This window comes from Hemiscyllium ocellatum, chromosome 32 (assembly GCF_020745735.1).
Source record: "Hemiscyllium ocellatum isolate sHemOce1 chromosome 32, sHemOce1.pat.X.cur, whole genome shotgun sequence".
In the NCBI taxonomy this organism is placed as follows: Eukaryota; Metazoa; Chordata; class Chondrichthyes; order Orectolobiformes; family Hemiscylliidae; genus Hemiscyllium; species Hemiscyllium ocellatum.
The window spans coordinates 7,105,847-7,129,184 of record NC_083432.1 but is presented as its reverse complement, the minus strand read 5'-3'; the positions used below and the strand labels follow the sequence as shown (position 1 = coordinate 7,129,184).

Sequence of the window (23,338 nt, the reverse complement as noted above, 5' to 3'; positions counted from 1 at the left end):
ATGCATGTAGTCTTTTTCCCAGGGATGGAGAATTGAAAACTAGAGGGCATGGGTTTAAGGTGAGAGGGGAAAGATTTAAGAAGGACCTGAGGGGCAACCTCTTCACCCAGAGAGTGGTGCATATATGGAGAAAGTGTTTGAGGCAGGGTACAACATCAGCATTTAAAAAAAACATTGGGATAGGGACATGGATGGGAAGGATTTAGATATGGGCCAAACGTACGCAATTGGAACTAACTGAATGAGCACCATGATCAGCGTGGACCAGTTTGGGCTGAAGGGCCTGTTTCCATGCTGTAATATTCTATGACTCTAAGTCCGGAGCTCCCTGAAAGTGGCCATGCAAATAGACAGGGTGGTAAAGAAAGTGTATGGCATGCTTGCCTTATTGGTCGGGGAGTTGAGTTCAAGAGTCAGGATGTCATGTTGCAGCTTTATAAGACTTTGGTTAGGCCACATTACAGGAAGGATGTGGAGGCTTTGCAGAAGAGGTTAACCAGGATGCTGCCTGGATTAGAGGGTATGAGGAGAGGATGGAAAAATTTGGGTTGTTTTCTCTTAAGTGGCGGAGGCTGAGAGGAGACTTGAAAGAAATCTATAAAATTATGTGATGCATAGATAGGGTTGATGGTCAGAATCTTTTTCCCAAAGTTGAACTGTCTAATACTAGGGGGCATGCATTTAAGGTGAGAGGGGAAAGTTCAAAGGAGATGTGAGGGGAAGGTGTTTTATACAGAGAGTGGTAGGAATCGGAAACCAGGGATGGTGGTGCAGGCAGATACAATGGGGCATTTAAGGAGCTTTTAGATAAGCTCACCAATATGAAAGGGGTGGAGGGATATGGACCAAGGGCAGGCGGAAGGGATTTGTTTCATTTGGCATATTGTTCGGCACAACATCGTGGGCTGAAGGGCCCGTTTCTGTGCTGTACTGTTCTATGTCCTGTGAAAAGTATCATTTATTATTGAGCACCAAAACAAAGCCACTACACATTGTGTAATAACCTAGTCCCAGCCCAGGACAGACAGTTCCACACACCCATTCAAGGGTCTTTTTTTTTGTTATTCCCAGAAATGTTCTTCTTCATCACCAAATCACTACGACATTTTCTTTTCTGCTTTTAACTATTTGATTGGCTGAGTGGTCTGCTTTCACGCTGTTGGGTCCAAGGATTCTATGACCCACCCCCAGTAAACCACCTGAGGAGCCAACTGGATATTTATATGCAATGCCTGTTAAAGGCAATGCAAACCATTGAAAGTGAGGGAGAAGTCACGAGAACAGGAAGGGACAAGGGCTTAGTGAATTAGATTCAGTTTTTCCAACAATCCTTTCATGGTCATAATTAGACTCAACTCCAAACTTTTATTGGATTCAAATTCCACCACCTGCTTTAGCAGGATTCGAGCCTGGGTTTTCAGAATCTTATCTGGGTCACTAGATTAATAATCCACTGACAAGATCACGGGACCATCAGCTAGCTTCAGGGTCTGCTTAATGAAGGGTCATTGCCTGTTACCCAGCAAACCCATCCTCATAGAGCTCCACAGGGAGATTAATTAGTGATTCCTCATAGGCCTTGTGAATGGAATTTTGTTATTTATCGCTAAAGAAATAAAGCATGTAAATGGGGAAGAGGTTGATAAAATCATGAGAAGCATAAATAAGATGAATAGCTTAGGAGTTTTCTCCAGAGAGGGGGAATTCAAAACTTGGGGGGGGGGGGGGGGAGAAGGTTATAGAGTCATAGAGGCCTACAGCATGGAGACAGGCCCTTTGGCCCAAACTGGTCCATGCCAACCAAAATGTCCATCCACGCTGATCCCATTTCCCTGCACTTGGCCCATATCCTTCTCAACCTTTCCTATCCATGTATTTGTCCAAATGCTTTTCAAATGTTGTTAATGTACCCACCTCAGCCACTGGCAGCTCATTCCATATCATACCACACTCTGTGTAAAAAACGTTGCCCCTCAGGTTCCCTTCCATTCTTTCCCCTCTAACCTTAAAATGATGCCCTGTAGTCTGTAATTGCCTAACCCTGGGAAAAAGACTGAGTGCATTCACCCCATCCGTGCATCTCATGATCTTATACACCTGAATAAGATCCCCCCTCGGTCTCCTACACCCCAAAGAAAATAGTCCCAGCTTGTCCAAACTCTGTTTATATCTCAGACCCTTGAGACCTGGCAACATTCTTGTAAATTCCTTCTGCACTCTTTCCAGTTTAATAACATCCTTCCTATAGCAAGGTGACCAAAACTGAATGCAATACTCCAAGTGCGGCCTCTCTAATGTCTTGTAGAACTACAGCATAACTTCCCAACTTCTATGCTCACTGCCCTGACTGATGAAGGCCAGTGTGCCAAAAGCCTTCTTCACTGCCCTGTCTACCTGAAACTCCACTTTCAGAGAACCATGTACCTGAACTCCAAGATCCCTCTGTTCCACTACACTCCTTAAGGCTCGACTATTCACCATGAAACTCCTAATTTGATTTGATTTTCCAAATTACAAGACCTCACACTTATTGAACTCTATTTGCTATTTCACAGCCCACTTCCCCAGCTGATCAAGGTCCTCCTGCAATTTCTGATAACCTTCCTCACTATCCATGATACCGCCTATTTCAGTGTCATCTGCAAACTTAATAATCATGCCTTGTACATTCTCATCCAAATCATTGATATAGTTAACAAACAGCAACGGGCTCAACACCAACCCATGAGGCACTCATTTAGTCACAGGCCTCCAGTCCAACAAGCATCCTTCCACTATTACCCTCAGCTTCCTACCATAAAGCTAATTGTGTATCCAATTTACCAGCTCTCACTGGATTCCATGTGATCTAACCTTCCAGAGTAGCCTCCCATGTGGAACCTTATCAAAGGCCTGACTGAAATCCAAATAGACTATGTCTATCACCCTGTCCTCGTCAATCTTCCTGGTCACTTCATCAAAGGGCTCTAACAAATTTGTGGGGCATTATCTCCCATACTCAAAGCCCTGCTAACTATGCCTAATCAAAGCCTTTCTTTCCAAATACATATATATCTTATCTCTCAGAATCTTCTGAAGTAACATACCTATCACAGATGTTAGGCGTACTTGTCTATCGTGTTAGGCATACTTGTCTATTGTGTTAGGCATGCTGGTTTTAAAGGAGAAAGATTTAAAAAGGGACCCGAAGAGCAAGTATTTCACACACAGGGTGGTTTGTATGTGGAATGAACTCCCAGAGTAAGTGGTAGGTGCAGGTACAGTGACTACATTTAAAAGATCTTAGGGCAGTACATGAATAAGAAAGGTTTGGAGGGAAAGGGGCTAAATGCCGATAAGTGGGACTAGTTTAGTTTGGAAACATGGTCCGTGTGGATGAATAAGACTGAAGGATCTGTTTCCATATTGCATGACTCTAATGAGAGGAGATCTAATTGAGGTACAGGGTGTTCAGTTATAACACAATAGTAGTGTTCCTTTGCAATCTTCTGCTATAGAAAATCATGCTGTAGAAGATCGATAATAGAAAATCACTATACCCGTTCAGTAGAAAGTTCATATTATCCAAACAATGTCCACAATTTGTTAATTGCGTTGTATGCAATTTGTGTTGATGAAATGTGTGTTATCGCAGTATGACCTGTACACAAGCTGCTGAAGTGGATTGACAAAGAAGACATAATGTGGAGATGCTGGTGTTGGACTGGGGTGGAGAAAGTCATAAGTCTCATGACACCAGGTTACAGTCCAACAGGTTTATGTGAAATCACAGGCTTTTGGAATGCTGCCCCTTCTTCAGGTGAAGTGAGGAAGATGTAATTCACCTGATGAAAGCACAGTGTCCCAAAGGCTTGTGATTTCAAATAAGACTGTTGGACTATAACCTGGCGTCATGAGAAAGCAGACACAGAAAGAGTGTTTACTCATGTGGAACAATCTAGAATGAGAGGTCATAGCTTTTGGATAAGTGGTGGCAGAATTTCAACCAGACACAAAGGAATTACTTCCCTCAAAGGGTCATCAATCTGTGGAATGCACACCCCAGAGTGCAGTGGACTCTGTGACAGCGAGTAAATTTAAGGAGGATAGAGATAGATTTTTAATTAGTAATAGGTTTCAGGGCTGGGAGGAGTGGGCAGGAAAGTGGAGTTCAGGCGATCAGCCATGTTCATATCAAATGCTGCAGCAGATCCAAGAGGCTGAAATGTCTACTCCATCCCAAGGTCTTGTCTTCTTCATATTTGTTAGGCACTGTTTGTCTTTCAGAAAACCGATCTCTTAGTCCAATCCCATTCATGCTTTCTACATGTCCTGCAATCACATCTACTTTAATAGACACCAGCAGTTTCCCACTAATGATGTGGGGCTAACTGGTCTGTAATTTTGTTTTGTCTCTCACTCTTTTCTTAAAAAAAAGTGGAATTACATTTGCTACCCTCCAGCCTGTAGGATTTGCTCCAGATTCTATAGAATTCTGTAAGATGACCACCATACACTAAATATTCCCATGGACACTCCCTTTAATAGTCTGGGATATAGATTACAGACCTTGGAGATTTGTCAGCTTTTATCTGTTAATTTCCTCAATGCCATTATCTTACTAATGCTGATTTCCTTCAATTCCGCCCTCGCACTGGTTCCCTGGCATTTCTGGGAGTGGTCTCTTTTGCAAAAACACACACACACATGAACTCTCTCTTTCACACACACAGACGCATACAGACATACAAAGAGTCATACAAATGTACACACACACACACACACACAGCCACAAAAGACTATGCTATCCTGTCTAAACATGACTTTCTTCTGAAAAGATCTTCCAATTTCCATTTCTGGCAATCTACTGTATTTAGGGAATTCAGATGATCATTGCTCATGGTCTTTCAGCAATGTGGGCTTGTTAAAGGACCCATTGCTTACCTGACCACAGAGCACAGTTTAGAAAGGATATTGGTGAATTTTCTCTCGTTGGCTCATGGCTTCTGCTTTTTTTCTAAGCTTCTTAAAGCCTTGAACCCATCTCCTTCCTTCTTCCTCCGAATCAGCCACCAGGTCCAGGTCAGTACGATTGCCAGTGAACGTGATGGTGAAGCACCGTTTCTCTGAGAAGCTGCTGCCATGTTTCTTCATCACCTCTGAGCGATGGCCCTCTTGGATGTCCCGGATATCCATCACCGAGACTGAAATAATGGACAAGAGAGATTAGCACTGGACAAACATCTGAAAAATCATCCAGGACAAGATGCATCTTCATGGAATTGCCAGAAGGCTGGAGTATTTCCAAAGCCATGGAAAACTCTCTAACACTCTGCACAATCAATATTGATCCCTGTATAAAACTGTGTAAAATGAAAGTCTTTCGCAAATTGTATCTTTCAATAAGATCACTTCTGTCGAGACCACTATTTTTAATTTTTCAAATTTTTGGTTTGGTACTGTGAGCTGAAGTTGAGAATCCAAATTGTGAAGTGAGGAGACAGCAATCAAAGTGACGTTTATGTGAGCCAACATGTAGGTTAGCCATCACCTGAAGAACACAGTGGATGTTTTAGTACTGAAGATGTTCTTGGGTCAGGACTGGCAATTGCATGGATGTGGAATTGGTCAATCGAGGGCCGGTCGATACTGATCTGCCAATCACAGAGAAGGATAGTAAGAGAGAGGGGGACAGATGGAACCAGTTCTGAGTGCGGTTTTGAAGCAGAGCACTGCTGGACAATGCTGCTGTACTTGGCTCTCTTTTTGCTTTGGTTTTCACCACACTTGTAAGAAGTGGTGGGTTCTGGTCAAGGAGGCGTGATTTTGAATCACAGACCTTAATTGTTGTTTAACCATGCTATTCTAAAGTTACAATATTAATAATAAATTATTAACTTCTGTTATAAACTTGGGATTCCCAACTGTTTTCTTTCTGGGAACATAACCTTTAGGATCTCCTGTACCTTCACTTTGAATGCCTCCCAGTGCTCTGACACTGATTTTCTTGCAGATGACTGTTTTCAGTTCAGATCCCAGTAAAGCTCATGGCCTTTGTGGGAGGAGATCTGAATCTACTTGGGGCAGAATGGCACAAATACAACTTTGGGTGTGGCCCCAATGCACAGCCAAAAATTCTGAAAGCATCCTTCTCGGTATCTCTCCTACATCCCTGTCCTTGGCCATTTTATCCCTTGACACTGCTTTGCCTTTGTAAGATTGTGGTTGACCTGTTTCTTTTGAATTCCACCTTCTCATATAACCTTCCTGATGAGCTTCTACTATGACCGTAAGACATGGGAACAGAAGTTAGGCAATTCAGCCCACTGTGTCTGCTCCACCATTCAATCAGGGCTGATAATTTTCTCAACCCCATCCTCCAGCTTTCTCCCCATGATCCTTGATCCCCTTTACAATCAAGAATCTATCTATCTCCATCTTAAATCTACTCAATGAGCTGGCCTCCCCAGCCTTTTGTGACAATGAGTTTCATAGATTCACCACTCTCTGACTGAAGATGTTTCTCCTTATCTCCGTTCTAAAAAGGTCTTCCCTTTACTCAAAGGCTGTGCCCTCGGGACCTATCTCTCCTACCAATGGAAACATTTTCACCATATCCACTCTGTTCCAGGCCTTTCATATTCTGTCATTTTCAATTTTAATCCCCCCACATCCCCCTAAACTCCACAGAGTATAAACCCACAGTCCTCAATGTTCCTCATACCTTCTGCTTTTCATTCCTGGGACCATTCTCGTGAACCTCCTCTGAACACGCTTCAGGGTCAGTACATCCTTCCTGAGATATTGGGCCCAAAACTGTGCACAACATTCCAAATGTGGTCCAATTAGAGCCTTATTGAGCTTCAGAAGTACATTCCCGCCTTTATATTCAAGTCCTCTCCAAATACATGGCAACATTTAATTTGCCTTCCTAACTACTGACTCAGTCTGCAACTTTACCTTCAGAGAACCCTGGACCAGAACTCCCGAGTCTCTTTGCACTTCAGACTTCTGAATTTTGGCCCAATTTAGAAAACAAGATTCTACTCTGCTCTACCTTAAAAATATTCAATCACTCTGCCTTACCACCTTATGCTGCAGAGTTTCAAATCACACAGCCCTCAGAAAAGTAAAATGTCTTCTCATCTCTGCCCTAAAAAGATGAGCCTTAATGTTCAAGTATTGTCCCCTAGTTCTGGACTCAGCATACATTCAAACATTTCCTGTCAACAGTCACCCTTTCAAGACTGTTCATGATCTTATAACAATATTGACATCTCGTTCTTACATCACCTAATCCTTTATAGCGACATCCTGTTCAATATATAATTCATAGAAAAATGCCATAAATTTGCTGAGAATTAACTTCAAGGCAGAAAGAAAACCATCATTGTTTTGATTGGAGTAATAATTGCAGAAAAAGTTCAAGGACGAACTGACAGGTAAAGATCATCATGGATTAGCAATAGTTGAACACTTTTTGATTTTGATTCCCAGTCTTATAAATTTCACCATACCCCAAGCCTCCCATCCCCAAATCCAAATCCATGAGTCCCACAATCCACTGAAATGTCTGCGCTCCTTGAATAATGGCTTCCACAATCCTCCCCAGTAGGTCTCATCTGCCAAGACACTTGGGCTTCAATGAGCTTCAGTAGGTCAAGAGAGACAATCAATATTCTGGAACCAAGCAGTATTGTCAGATGACAATACAACTGGAGGTGACCACTACACACAACTTCCATATCACTGTTTGCAGCCTCCACACTACTGTGACCTTCCAGGCATTAATGTTCCCAACCGACATGGGGTTAACAAGGAGATCTCAGAATTAATCCACAGCCTCATCTCCTCATGCCATTCCCGCCTCAGGCGACTGACTGTGTGGTGTTTGCACGTTCTCCCCGTGTCTGCGTGGGTTTCCTCCAGGGACTCCAGTTTCCTCCCACAGTCCAAAGATGTGCGGGTCAGGTGAATTGGCCATGCTAAATTGCCTGTAGTGTTAGGTAAGGGGCAAATGTAGGGGTATGGGTGGGTTGCGCTTCGGCGGGTCGGTGTGGACTTGTTAGGCCGAAGGGCCTGTTTCCACACTGTAAGTAATCTAATCTAATCTATATGCCAGAAGCTCGTTGAGGATCAGGATGCACACATCCCATCTTGGGAGTTTCTGCCCTCTCACCAATTAAAACAACGTGCATTTGTACAGTATTTAACTGGTTGCAAAGTGCTACGGAACATCCTGAGATTGCTCAAGGGTAATCTTCTGGCATAGTGGTACGTAGTCTTACCTCTGAATCAAGTCCTACCTGCCAAAGCCATGCAATAACATCTCTAAACAAATTGATTCAAAAAGATCAATCCAACAGGTTGTTGCAAATTCTTTCAAACCTTGAGTCTATGACACTGACTGCAGCTGAGAATTCTTTTCTCTCAGAACATGGTGAGTCCTGGAATTCTTTCTCACAAAGTCATGGAAGCAAAGTCTGAATGTTTTATATAATATTCTGAATGTAAGACCGAGGTAGATATAATCTTGCAGAGTAAAGTTCTGAAAGGTTATGGGAGGTAGGGTAGGGAATGTGGATCATGACCATATAGCCTGTTCCTGATTCAAACTTATCTCTGTTTTATGTAGCACAGTTACTCTGAAAATAAGCGGAAATGTTCAACTTTGTGTTTTGTGCCAGGTGCAAGCCAAGGACTCCTTAATATACTGGCCAATCCCTTCCAAAATCATGAACTCCGTCAGCACATTCCCACAGAAATGCAAGCAAAAGACAAAGGGAAAAAGCATTTGTTGCAATTGTTTTTAAATTACGTAGTGAGTGGTCGTACTTCCTGTGCTTTGAAACAAATCATAGAGAATAAAGATAGCATTGCCAAGAACAGTTGCCTGAACAATGAACTCCATTTCCATGCTCTGTATCAACACGTTTGTATGATCTGTTGCGTATCACAATCATGAAGCTTTCAGAAACTCATGACGATGACATAATCGCTGTAGGACTTCGCTATCTGCTTCATGCGGTCAACAGAATTGTTGACATATTTGCAAAGCTGGTGCTGAGCTCACATTACAATGCACATAGGCACCACCTCCATTTCTTGGAGATAGTGAAGACAGTGGTGCTGGAAAAGCACAACAGGTCAAGCAGCGTTAGAGGAGCAGGGGAGTCAAAGCTTCAGGTCACAACCTCTCATCAGGATGTCGACTTCTGTTCTCCTCTGATGCTGCTTGACCTGCTTTTTCCAGCTTCCTCCTTTCTCCACCCCATCACCTCCATTTGTACTAATCTGTACCTGTCGTTGTGCTGCATTGAGTAAGATTTTGACGAAATACAAGATGAGATTAACAAATTCGCAGCCTGGGTTTACAATCAGTAGAGTCATAGAGATGTAAAGTTTGGAAAAAGACCCTTCAGTCCATCTCGTCCGTGTCGACCAAATATCCTAACCTAATCTAGTCCCATTTATCAGCACTTGGCCCATATACCCCTAAACCCTTCCCATTAATATCCCCATCCAAATGCCTTTTAAATGTTGTAGTTGTACCAGCCTCCACCACTTCCTCTGGCAGCATATACCATACATGCACCACTCTCTGCCCCTTAGTTCTCTTTTATATCTTTCCCCTCTCAGCCTAAACCTATGCCCTCTAGTTTTGGACTCCCCCCACCCAGGGAAAAGAACTTGTCCATTTACCCTATCCATGCCCCTTGTGATTTTATAAACCTTTATAAGGTCACCCCTCAGCTTCTAACACTCCAGGGAAAACAGCCCCAGCCTGTTCAACCTCTCCCTATAGCTCAAATCCTCTAACCCTGGCAACATTCTAATATTTTTTGGAGATGCCGGTGTTGGACTGGGGTGTACAAAGTTAAAAATCACACAACACCAGATTATAGTCCAACAGGTTTAATTGGAAGCACACTAACTTTCGGAGCGTCGCTCCTTCATCAGGTGGTAGTGGAGGGCTCAATCCTAACACACAGAATTTATAGCAAAAATTTACAGTGTGATGTAACTGGAATTATACATTAAAAAATTGATTGTCTGTTAAGCCTTTCATCTGTTAGAATACAGTCATAGTTTCACTTCTTTCACGTGTAAATCACAAAACCTTTTTTTAAAAAGTTGCATTCTGGGGTTAGCTAGCTATCACCCATTGTTAACAACTAACCCGAGAATGCAACTTTTTAAAAAAAAGGTATTGTGATTTACACTGAAAGAAGTGAAACTATGACTGTATTCCAACAGATGAAAGGCTTAACAGACAATCAATTTTTCAATGTATAATTCCAGTTACATCACACTGTAAATTTTTGCTATAAATTCTGTGTTAGGATTGAGCCCTCCACTATCACCTGATGAAGGAGCGACACTCCGAAAGCTAGTGTGCTTCCAACTAAACCTGTTGGACTATAACCTGGTGTTGTGTGATTTTTAACATTCTTGTAAATCTTTCTGAAACCTTTCAAGTTTCACAACATACTTCCTATAGCAGCGAGGCCAGAACTGCATGCAATAAACCAAAAGTGGCCTAATCAATATCCTGTACAGCCGCAACATGACCTGCCAACTCCTGTAATCAATGCACTGACCAATAAATGTGAGCATTCCAAATGCCTTCTTCACTATCCTACCTACCTGCGACTCCAATTTCAAGGAACTATGAAGCTGCACTCCAGGTCTCTGTTCAGCAACACTCCCCAGGACCTTACTATTAGGTGTAGAAGTCCTGTCCTGATTTGCCTTTCCAAAATGCAGCACCTCACATTTATCTAAATTAAACTCCATCTGCCACTCCTCATCCCAGTGGCCCATCGTATTAAGATCCCTTTGTACTTTGAGGTAGACTTCTTCACTATACACTAATCTCCAATTTTGGTGCCATCTGCAAACTTACTAACCGATGTTTACATTCAAATCATTCATACAAATGACGAAAAGCTTGCATTCAATTTCCATTGCAATATGCCATAACATTTTATCAGCTTTCCTGATTACTTGCTGTTCCTGCATACGAATCATCTGCAATTCCTGAAAGAGGCCACACAGATCTCTCTGTATCTTAGCTTTGCAACTCTCTTTATTAACCTGTCCTGGTACATTTACGGACTGGTATACATCCACACCCAGGTCCCTCTGATCCTGTGCTGATTAGGGTCCCACCATTTGTCATGTATTCCCTTTAGTTTAGATTATATACCTGTTATTCATGCTTCTTGCCAATATGGACAATTTCACAGTTTTCCACATTGTATTCCATTTGCTTGATTTTGATCACACATGTAACCTAATTGTATCCTTTTGCAGCTCCTTACGTCCACTTCATAACTTACATTCATAACTACTTTTGTGTCACCAAACCATAGCTTTAGTCCCTTTATCCAAATCATTGATATAATGGGACCTCAGCACTGACCACTCATGATGTATTGCCAGTCTCAAGTAGACTTATCTGTTCCTGGGTGTAGGTTTGCTCGCTGAGCTTGAAGGTTCATATCCAGATGCTTCGTCCCCTACTAGGTAACATCTTCAGTGAGCCTTCAGGTGAAGCACTGTTGATAACTCCTGCTTTCTATTATATGTGTGGGTTTCTTTGCGTTAGTGATGTCATTTCCTGTGGTGAAATCACTTCCTGTTCCTTTTCTCAGGGGGTGGTAGATGGGGTCTAACTCGATGTGTTTATTGATAGAGTTCCGGTTGAAATTCCATGCTTCTAGGACCCCTTGGCATCATCACAAACCCACCAACACACTAAAACAGCAGCTAATGAACTTGAAAGACCCTGTACAGCCAACAAGCAAAACTAATGGCATTTACAAAATACCGTGCAATAACTGTAATAAACACTACATCGGACAAACAGGCAGAAAACTAGCCGCCAGGATACATGAACACCAACTAGCCACAAAACAACATGACCCTCTCTCACTAGTATCCTTACATACGGAAGAGGAAGGACATCACTTCAACTGGGACAACACATCCATCCTAGGACAAGCCAAACAAAGACATGCACAAGAATTCCTAGAAGCATGGCATTCCAACCAGAACTCTATCAACAAACACATTGAGTTAGACCTCATCTACCACCCCCTGAGAAAAGGAACAGGAAGTAACTTCACTACAGGAAATAACATCGCCACTCTAAAGAAATCCAAACATATAAATAGAAAGCACGAGTTTTCAGCAGTGGCCCACTGAAGATGTTACCTAGTAGGGTGACAAAATGAACCTTCCAGCTCAGCGAGCAAACCTACATCCAGAACCTCAACCTGAGTTACAAATCTTCTCAAAACTATCTATCATCTGTTCCTATTGGTTGGCGAACAGGAAGCAGAGACGTTTTATTAATTTCTATGTCTACCCTCCATATCATGAGCTTTTATTTCCCATAATACATTCCATTGATGTGTCACCTTATCAAATCTGTTAACAAATGTGGCTTATTGGGAAATACCTGAACCTTGTTTTAAGGGTTTTATGAGAAAATTGTACTGGACGGTAAATTGCTTCCAGTAGTGTGTAGAATGTTAATTATGGAAGGTCCATCTAAGATAGAATGTAGAGACAGGAAAAACACACCATTTAACAGGAATTGGGGAAAAAAAACGTGGATCCAAGCACAGGTTGTACCAATATGCCAGAGTTGGCAGGTTGGGGTGTCAGGTACAAATCTATATCAGGGTGTGTGTTTGTGTTTGAGAGCCTGGGCAGGGAAGTACATTGATCTGAGGGTAAAATCAACCCCATGGTGCACACGGTTCACTTAACACACAAAGCTAAATCAATTCCTGGTGGCTTCAATTGGAATGATATTGTCTTCTGATATGCGTCACAATGTACTTCCTGCCATTTTAAATCTGGCTGACATGATTGTTAATAAAGGAAAGCAGCACAATACAGGCACACAATCCTTTACCTGAAATGCTTGGGACCAGCTCATTTTCAGAATTCAGAAACTTTCGAATTTCAGAATAAGGGATAGTTTGATGGTGAAATTTTTAGAAAATCTTATCTAACAGCAGACTCACAGTGACTAATACGGGCTCTGAGACAGAACTGAGGCCTACCCAGGGCTGGGACACACCCACCCATGTCGCATCTGAGTGACATGCATCGAGTGGGTTTGGAATTGGGTTAACTGTTTACATGCCAAACAACCTTGTTCATGAGAAAAAGGCTTCACGAAGAAACCTTCAGATTTTGGAGCTTGGCGGATTTCAGGATTATAGATAAAGGCTCAGTATCACAAATGCACATCTAAATACTTCTGAAATATCATGACAGTTTCTGCCTTTACCACCCACACAGGCAGCAGGATCCAGATTCCCACCTCGCTCTGAGTGAAACGATTTTCCTCACATCTCCTCAAAACCTTCTATCCCTTCCCTTCCCTTAAATCCCTGCGCTGTGATCACCTGATCCCTTCCCTTAAATCCCTGCGCTGTGATCACCTGATCCCTTCCCTTAAATCCCTGCGCTGTGATCACCTGATCCCTTCCCTTAAATCCCTGCGCTGTGATCACCGACCCCTTCCCTTAAATCCCTGCGCTGTGATCACCTGATCCCTTCCCTTAAATCCCTGCGCTGTGATCACCGATCCCTTCCCTTAAATCCCTGCGCTGTGATCACCTGATCCCTTCCCTTAAATCCCTGCGCTGTGATCACCTGATCCCTTCCCTTAAATCCCTGCGCTGTGATCACCGACCCCTTCCCTTAAATCCCTGCGCTGTGATCACCTGATCCCTTCCCTTAAATCCCTGCGCTGTGATCACCGACCCCTTCCCTTAAATCCCTGCGCTGTGATCACCTGATCCCTTCCCTTAAATCCCTGCGCTGTGATCACCGACCCCTTCCCTTAAATCCCTGCGCTGTGATCACCTGATCCTTTCCCTTAAATCCCTGCGCTGTGATCACCTGATCCCTTCCCTTAAGTCCCTGCGCTGTGATCACATGATCCCTTCCCTTAAATCCCTGCGCTGTGATCACCTGATCCCTTCCCTTAAATCCCTGCGCTATGATCACCTGATCCCTTCCCTTAAATCCCTGCACTGTGATCACTGATCCCTTCCCTTAAATCCCAACGTTGTGGTTATTGATCCCTCCAAGGGAAAACGTTTTGGTTGTCTAACTTATCTGTGCCGCTCATTATCTTAATCGCATCGTCTCCCAGTCTCCTCTGCTCGTGGGTAAACAATCCCAGTCTGTCCAATCTCCCTTCATAACTGAAGCTCTCCAGCCCAGGCAACATCTGGTAAATTTCCTCTGCACCCTCTCCAGTGTTATCATATCCCTCCTCTAATGTGGATTCCAGAAATGTACACAATCTCTAACTGTAGCCTAACTAACAGCAAGGACTGTTTAAATGCCCCTAAATGTGGCTGAGTTGACTACATTTGCAGGCAGGCCATTCCTGGCTCATAACACTCTGAGCAAAGAACCTGCCTCTGACATCTGTCTTAAATCTATCACCCCTCAATTTGCAGCTATGCCCCCTCATACAAGTAGATGTCATCATCTTCGCAAAAAGACTTTCACTGTCCACCCTATCTAATCCTCTGATCATCTTGTATGTCTCTATTAAATCTGCTCTTATGCGATGAATGATTAAAACAAAGGGGATTCCACTGAATGGGGCATGTAGCATAAAATTGGGATAACAGTTTGACCTTGAAGATGTGACTTATTACATGTGAAGAAGGAACTAACATGGAGAAACTGCATGGTGAACTTACACTGAAGGACCCATATGCTTAGTTACTTAGCTACAGAAGAACACAAAATGATCAATGTGACCAACAGAGGGTGGTAACAGTTGAAATCATTGAAGCACTGACTGTTACTCCATAGAAGAACTGACTAAGATCCATCAGGACAGAATTAAACATTGAGGTAATGGTCAGAAGGAGTAAAATTACCATCAAAAGCAAGATAAATCAGGAAATGTAATAATTAATAAAAAAGAACTATCTACAAAGATGCTGAAGGATAAATAAAGAGGTGGAAAATTATTCAAAATTATCTTCGACATATCACAATGTTCCAGTTTGCTCTGTAATTCGAGAAGTTCAAGAATTACTTTCATTGAAGAGAAGTTTGAGAGGTGACTTAATTGAAATATACAATATAATCAGAGGGTTAGACTGGGTGGACAGGGAGAGCCTTTTTCCAAGGATGGTGATGGCTAACACGAGGGGGCATAGCTTCAAACTGATGGGTGATACATTTAGGACAGACGTCAGAGGTAGTTTCTTTACTCAGAGTAGTGGAATGCACTGCCTGCAACAGTTGTAGACTCACCCACTTTATGGGCATTTAAGTGGTCACTGCATAGGCATACAGATGAGAATGGAATAGTGTAGGTTAGATGGGCTTCAGTTTCCTTTCACAGCATGGTGCAACATCGAGGGCTGAAGGGCCTGTACTGTGCTGTAATGTTCTATGTACTGAAGATGTGGTAAACTACAGTTCCTGTACTGTGTATTCCATTTTCTGTTGTTATGAAAATCTACTGTAAATACTTAGACCAGGGAAGGATGCAGGCAGTGGTGTGAAGGGCTCATGCCCAAAATGTTGACTCTCCTGCTCCTTGGATGCTGCCTCACCTGCTGTGCTTTTCCAGCACCATACTCTTCAACTCTGCCATGGTAATATCACTAATAATCCAGAATCCCAGGCTAATGTTAAAAACGAAGCTAGTCTGATAGCAACCCTTAGAACACAATTCTGATTATCAGGGAGAAATGCATCTGGTTTACCAATGTCTTTCAGGGAAGGATATCTGTCATCATTACCTGGTCCAGCCTACATGTGATTCATGCCTTGCCTCTGGGCATTTAGGGATGGGCAGTAAATGCTGGCATAGGATTTGACATCAATCAAAACAATATTTAATATTAATATACAATAATATCTAATAAAATGTCTGAAGCATTTCTGATATATCATTGGGAGACCAATTTATAGGTGATGAGTGTCAAGCTATAGGCCTTTTAACAAGATATCTTAGTAAGGGACAAGTATGAGAAATCAAATATACTTATCAGCTGCCTATTAGGATAAGTGCTTCAATCAGCAGCAGTGTGGCTCAATGGTTAGCACTGCTGCCTCACAACACCTGGGACCCAGGTTTGATTCTGGTCTCAGGCAACTGTGTGGAGTTTGCACGTCCTCCCAGTGTCTGTGTGTGTTTCCTCCAGGTATTCTAGTTTCCTCCCACACTCCAAAGATGTGCCAGTCAGGTGAACTGGCCATTCTAATTTGCCCATAGTGTTAGGTGCGTTATCAGAGGGAATTAGGTCTGGGTGGGTTACTCTTCGAAGGGTCGGTGTGGACTTGTTGGGCCGAAGGGCATGTTCCCACATTGTAGGGAATCTAATCTGATCAGAAGCGCCTCTGAAAGACATTATTACATTTCAGCATAGTATTTCATCTGGAATTCTAGAATATTTTGAACTGCTCTAAGGGTCTCAATCCAATCTACATTAAACATTTCTACAGTCGTGAGAGAGGGTGCAAAGAAGGTTTACCAGGATGCTGCCTGAACTGGAGGGCTTGCCTTACGAAGAAAGGTTGAATAAGCTCGGACTTTTCTCTCTGGAGACTTGATCGAGATGTACAAAATAATGAGAGGAATAGATAGAGTCAATAGCCAGAGACTTTTCCCCAGGGCAGGACTGACTGGTACGAAAAGTCATAGTTTGAAGATATCAGGAGGATGGTATGAAGGAGACGACAGAGGTAGGTTCTTTAAGCAGAGAGTTGTGAATGCATGGAATGTGTTGCCAGCTGTGGTGGTGGAAGCAGAGTCCTTGGGGACATTTAAGTGACTGCTGAACATGCACATGGATAGCAGTGAGTTGAGGGATGCGTAGGTTAAGTTACTTTATTTGACATTAGGATTAAATTTCGGCACAACATCGTGTGTCTAAGGGTCTGTCCTGTGCTATACTTTTCTATGATCTATATTCTATAACAGCATTGAGATGGGAAAAGCCAAACAGAAATAGAAATCACCTCACAGTACATACTTTCGGCAGGAATGTAGGAAAAATAAAATTTGAAATGAATTAATGGCAAAAAAATTCTTTGCTCTGCCTTGAATTACCCGATCAGGGCTGAAAATAGAACCTTTCTATAATTAATCTGTTAAACTTGCTGAGATTTGAGACTAAACCAAATGCCATTATGAGAAACATGATGTGGAGGTGCCGGTAATGGACTGGATGGACCAAGTTAAAAATCACCAAGTTATAGTCCAACAGGTCTATTTGGAAGTACGAGCTTTCAAAGCGCTGTTCCTTCATCATGTAGCTGCGGAGCAGGACCATAAGAGACGGAATTTATAGCAAAAGATCAACGTGTCCTGCAACTGATGCGATGTACTGAGCTAACCTTGATTGCTGTTAAATCTTTCATCTTTTAGAATAAGGTGCAGGTTTCGATTCATTAATATGTAAATCCCAGAACTTCTTTCAAGTCACATTCCCAGATAACATAAGGTTTTATAAATAAAAGGTGACATCTAAGTTCAGCAACGTATTAAAGGTGTGAGGTTAGAGTCTGTCTGTGTCCCAATCTTGAGTCACTGATTCTATTTCCAAAGTAGGAATTTATAAAATGTTATATGGATTGACTGCCTATAGAACATGTGCTTTTTGAACAAATAGAATGTATGTGAAATACAATTCTGCAAATGCACCCTATAGACTTTATGTGTGTGTATATATATATAAAATATGTGAGGGAGAGAGATGGTGAGAGAGAGGAGAATGTGTGTGTGTGGGCGAAAGAGAATGAAGGAGAGAGTATGAATATGTGTGCGTGCTTGATAGCGTGTGCACGTGAGAGTGTGATGGAGTATATGCCTACGAGAGGGCGTGCATATGGGTCTGCATATGGTGTGTGTGTGTGTGTGTGTGTGTGTGTGTGTGTGTGTGTGTGTGTGTGTGTGTGTGAGAGAGAGAGGGAGAAAGAATGAATATGTGTGCGTGTTTGATAGAGTGCGTGCGTGTGATGGAATATATGCCTACGAGAGGGTGTGCACATGGGTTTGAGTGTGTGTGTGTGTGTGTGCGTGCCTCAGAGAGAGTTGTATAACACTATGATCTATTGCTGTAAATTCCTTGTCCTATGATGCTGCCCCACTAGCTACCTGACAAAGGTGCAGTTTGTAATTCCAAAGAAACCTATTGTACTATAAGCTGGTGTTGTGTGATTTTTAACTTGATAATGAGAAACAACACAGGGATAGTGTAGGACAATGAGATAGACTGATATTTGGAATTCATGAAGATTGGTCTTGGAAAGACAATGCATCTTCCTGGAGGACTGAGTTGACTGCAATAGGTTCTACATAGCGGAAAAGTACTGGAGAGAGCAAAAGAGAGATGGGCATCTTTCTGGGTGAGGAGATGGGGGGGGGCACCTTGGGAATTACACTTTTGAGAGAAGGTTCGTAGGATGTAGCAGCGTAAACATTCAGCGACCCAGCCTCAAACCCTGAACAGACATATACCAGACTCCGGAACTCTGCTACAGGCACAAGAAGCCACAGCTGTGATAGATAGAAGCAGCAGCCCATCTAGAAAATCAGGAAATAGAGTCTGCAATCAACAGGAACAGGTCACTGCAGAGGATTGTGCAACTAGATGGTGACATAGTTGAACATTTTATAGATTCTATAGAGCTCGGTATAGATTGCATACTGGGAGTTAAGGAATGAAGCACTGCTGCTGTATTTTTTTTAGAAAAAATATTTTCTTTGTCAAATTTATTACATTTCTGATCATTTTCTATAACCATTTTAAGTTTATGCCCTTTTAAGTTATGTTACAAATAAACAGACCCTTTAAGAAGCAAAACAAGCTTTTGAATGAATTAACAATTTATTCCCAAATAATTCGCATGTCAAAGTTAAGTATAAATTTGAGTTAAAAACAAGAAACCCAGGTGTAAGGTGAGATAATGGTAAAATGTGTGATGGAAGACTCATTACAGGAGAATAATTACAGAAGACGCATGGGAACATGGACAATCAGCTGCAGGTTCCCCTCCAAGCCATTCACCATCCTGACTTGGAAATAGATCACTGTTCCTTCAGGGTGGCTGGATCAAATCCTGGAAATCCATTCTTAATGGCATTGTAAACTATTATATCCCAAAAACTGTAGCAGTTCAAGTCAACAGCTCATCATCATCTTCTCCAGGGAAATGAGAGATAGGTGATGAATACTGACTTTGTCAGTGACACTCAGGGTTCGTGAAATTAATGTTAAGATGACACATTAGGCACATGGTCTCTCTGTGCTGTACATCACAGGTCAGGTGACTCAGTTTAGTTAAAGAGGTAGTTGCTTTATTATTGTCTGTCATTTGATTCAATGTTCAATCCATATCATTTCCCCTCATAGCTTTCAACAGTTGTATCCAAGAGAAACATATTGATCCCAGTCTGATGCAGTCACACTGCTGCTGTAGCCTTTTATGAGAAATATCAAATTTTATCCAAATTTTAACAAAATGCCTCTTTGAACTTGAATGTCCCAACAGAGTTTTCTCAGCATTTACCCAACAAATCCTTTCTTCACTTAAAGTTCCTGATGAGAACAGCTTCAATTTTTTGAGCTTGAGGGAGTACAAGGCTGGTTTCTGCAATATCATTTAACCCTCAAAGTTGAGGAATAATTCTAGTGATTCTGTACTGTATCCCACGCCAAGGCCAGTCTATTCTCCCCTGGCTGAATGCAATGTCACAGCTTTGTCTGGATAGGGGTCTAAATAACTGGAACCTAATTTTCTCTTCTTTACATTCCAGTTTGGGGGGGGGAGGGGGGGGGGGGGTAGTGGTCATGTCACTAGACTTGTGATCCACAAACCTTGGACAAAGTTCTGGGAGCATGGGTCCAAATCCCACCCTGGCAGATGATGAAATTCACATTCACTGAAAATCTGGATAGTCAGCTGACTGAATAGTGATCAAGTAACAGAGACTACAAGCAGGAGTAGGCCATTCGGCCCTTTGAGCCTGCCCCACCATTCAATATAGTCATGTCCAATCCTCTATCTTAATGCCTTTTAAAACTAGAAATGGATCATTTTCTTTCTTGAGAAAAAAAATCAGTGACTTGGTTTCCACAGCCCTTGATGGAAGAGAATTCCACAGGCTCACCACCCTTTGAGTGAAGAAATATTTTCTCATCTTGGTCGTAAGTTGTCTATCTCATACCTTGAGACTGTGTGCCCTAGTCCTAGAGTCACCAATCAGGGAATATACCTGCACTGCATCTTGTCTGTCAGTTCTGTTGGAATTTTAAATGTTTTAATCAGATCCTGTCTTAGCCTGTTAAACCCCAGTGAATTCAGGCCTCTCCCCATGGACTATCCTGCCATCCCCAGTGTCAGTTAGTAAACCTCCATTGCACACCTGTTATTTCGGTAAATTCTTTCTTAGGTCGGGAGAATAAAACAACAAGCAATGGTGTGGTCTCACCAAGGCTCTGTGTTAAGTGCAGTAAAATATTCCTTACTTTTGAGTCAAATGTTCTTGCAATGATAGTCAACATACTATTTGTCTTCCTAACTGCATCTGTCTGACTGCTTTCATTGACTGGTGTACAAGGACACCCAGCAGAACCTTTTATACAACAGCACTCTCAACATAATACCATTTCAATTATACTGTTTTCACAGTTCATATTTATTGGTATCATACTGCAACCGCCATGTGTTTGACCATTCATTCAACTTGTCTAAATCATCTTGATGCCTCCTTCCCTCACAACTCACAATCTTATCCAGTTTCATATCCTCAGCAAACTTCCAAATGTTGCACTTGGTTTCCTCATTCACGGTCATTTATATACATCATGAATAAGTGGGGCCCAAGCAGTGGGCCATGCATTAGTCACTGCCTACCCCACAAGAAAAGACCCATTCATTTCCACTCTGTTCCTGTCTAACAACCAACTCTCAATCCATGGCAATACATTGCCCCTATGTGCTTTAACTTTGCCCACAACCCTCTTATGAGGAACCTTTCTGTAAATCCAAATACACCACATCCACTGTTCTGCCTTGTCTATACGAGTTGCATATTTATGGTCAATAATCACAAAGACCCATCAGGTTCACTAATGTCCTTAGGAGAAAGAAACTGCTGTCCTTACCTGGTCTGGCCTCCAGACCCATCGAGCAATGTAGTTGAATGTTCACTGGCCTCTGGGCAATGAGGAATTGGTAATAAATGCTTATCGAACTAACAATGCCCACAGCCCATGAACAAACTCTTAAAACATCTCATTTGGTTAGAAGACAAAATTCCATTTTAACCTCTTTGTTTAGTTTGATGCTGACACTCTTGCCATTTTATTACAAAAGGTATCTTGCACCTGCTGAACAAACCCCTCCAAAATGATAACCAGGGTCACTTCCACCCACACCATACCTTGTTCCCAGAGCACCATAGCCTTTTAAACTGTAACTTGTAACATCTGGCACAGTGTAACCAGTGGTTCACAAATGTTTTCAATTTAAGGAAGAAAATGTTTTTTTGAAAACATGGTTTATACAAAACACTCCAGAACCATCTGCATAACATACTGTCACAAAGCAATGCCTCTAAAGGGAAGCTGGAAGTTGGCTAGAAGTAAGTGTGAGCACTTTCTCAGAACTGGGCATCAAACAACTTTGTTACAGCACACTGAAAATTAGTCTGGGCTTTCCTTCTGCTGACATGGTTCTTTCTTGTCAAAGTCACGCTGGCACTGCTACCTCACAGCACCAGGGTCCCAGGTTCGATCCCAGCCTGGGCTGACTGTCTGTTTGCACATTCTCCCAGTGTCTGCGTGGGTTTCCTCCAGGTGCTCCAGTTTCCTCCCACAGTCACAAAGATGTGCAGTTCAGGTGAATTGGCCATGCTAAATTGCCCATAGTGTTAGGTGAAGGGGTAAATGTAGGGGTATGGGTGGGTTGCTCTTCGGAGGGTCAGTGTGGGCCTGTTGGGCCGAAGGGCCTGTTTCCACACTAAGAAATTAAATCATGACTCAGAGAGATAAGGAAGCACAAGGAACCTATATTTAAATTAGATTAATTTGTTTGTGTTATGACTTAAAAGTTTGAGGTTCAAGTCTACATATTAACCCCCAAACTGCCAAACATCACTCCTGATGAGTATCCAACAGCCAATTTGTAAAGCAGTTCCAGTCATTTTTTGCTGCTCTATCACTGTATTTAAATTAGATTACTTACCGTGTAGAAACAGGCCCTTTGGCCCAACAAGTCCACACCAACCCATACCCCTACATTTACTCCTTACATAACACTACGGGCAATTTAGCATGGCCAATTCACCTGACCCGCACATCTTTGGACTGTGGGAGGAAACTGGAGCACCCGGAGGAAACCCACGCAGACACGGGGAGAACGTGCAAACTCCACACAGTCTGTCGCCTGAGTTGGGAATTGAACCCGGGTCTCAGGCACTGTGAGGTAGCAGTGCTAACCACTGTGCCACCATGCTGCCCACTAATTTGCTACAGATTTGGGACAAGGTAAGGAACTAGAAAACAAACTTGCAATGGAAAACAAGTACAACAAGGGATACATGCAAGGAGGAATTAATTCAGCATGAGAACAGGTTTCTTACATGTGCATTTTGCTCTGAACCACTGCAGTGAAACAAGTCTCTAATGTCAGCCCTTTCAAGCTAATGGACAATCTATACTGTGTATTATTTCCAGAGAACATGGGGAGGGAATTTCCTTGGTGCTTATAAAGCAAAGCAAGAGAGTTTCAGCCTAGTCTGTTTTGCAAGAGTTCTGTATATATTGTAAGAAACAAGTTAAGTGATCCCACAATGATGGGATTATCAATCATGGCCTGTCACAGAATTTGGCCTGGCACATATCCCCTTTCAGTCCTAGATCAGGTTGTTGATGGATGTTCTTAGTGATTCTGCTGAATATTGAGAGGAAGATATGAAATTGTTGGTCCATTTTACAAACAACTCAGTTCTGTGAGGCTGTCTTCAATCTGTTGTTAAACACTTGCTAGCTCCTTCTGGGATAAAGTACAATGTTGTACCAATGTGCCTCTCCACTTGCCATAGTTGTGTGATCTCGACCATGAAGAACTGACTGCCAGCATCCATCTTGCAGCCAGTTTTAGTCACAATGCAAATCCAACTATGGCTTTGAGAGCTCATAACAGGTCCCTTTGCTTTAAGACCTGAGAGATGGGGTCTCCGTATACAACGAATCATCCGCCGTCATTTCCGCCACCTCCAAACGGACCCCACCACCAGGGATATATTTCCCTCCCCTCCCCTATCAGCGTTCCGCAAAGACCACTC

At 42.4% G+C, this 23,338-nt stretch overlaps 1 protein-coding gene across 1 annotated transcript in view; it reads right to left on the bottom strand.

Annotated features, from left to right (window-relative positions):
• LOC132830693 (1-phosphatidylinositol 4,5-bisphosphate phosphodiesterase delta-3-like) overlaps positions 1–23,338 on the bottom strand; it is a 178,907-nt gene that overhangs the window by 96,713 nt on the left and 58,856 nt on the right. The window contains exon 3 of the mRNA XM_060848503.1: positions 4,955–5,183. Within this exon, the coding sequence (XP_060704486.1) occupies positions 4,955–5,183 (229 nt within the window). The remainder of the gene's footprint in view (positions 1–4,954; positions 5,184–23,338) is intronic.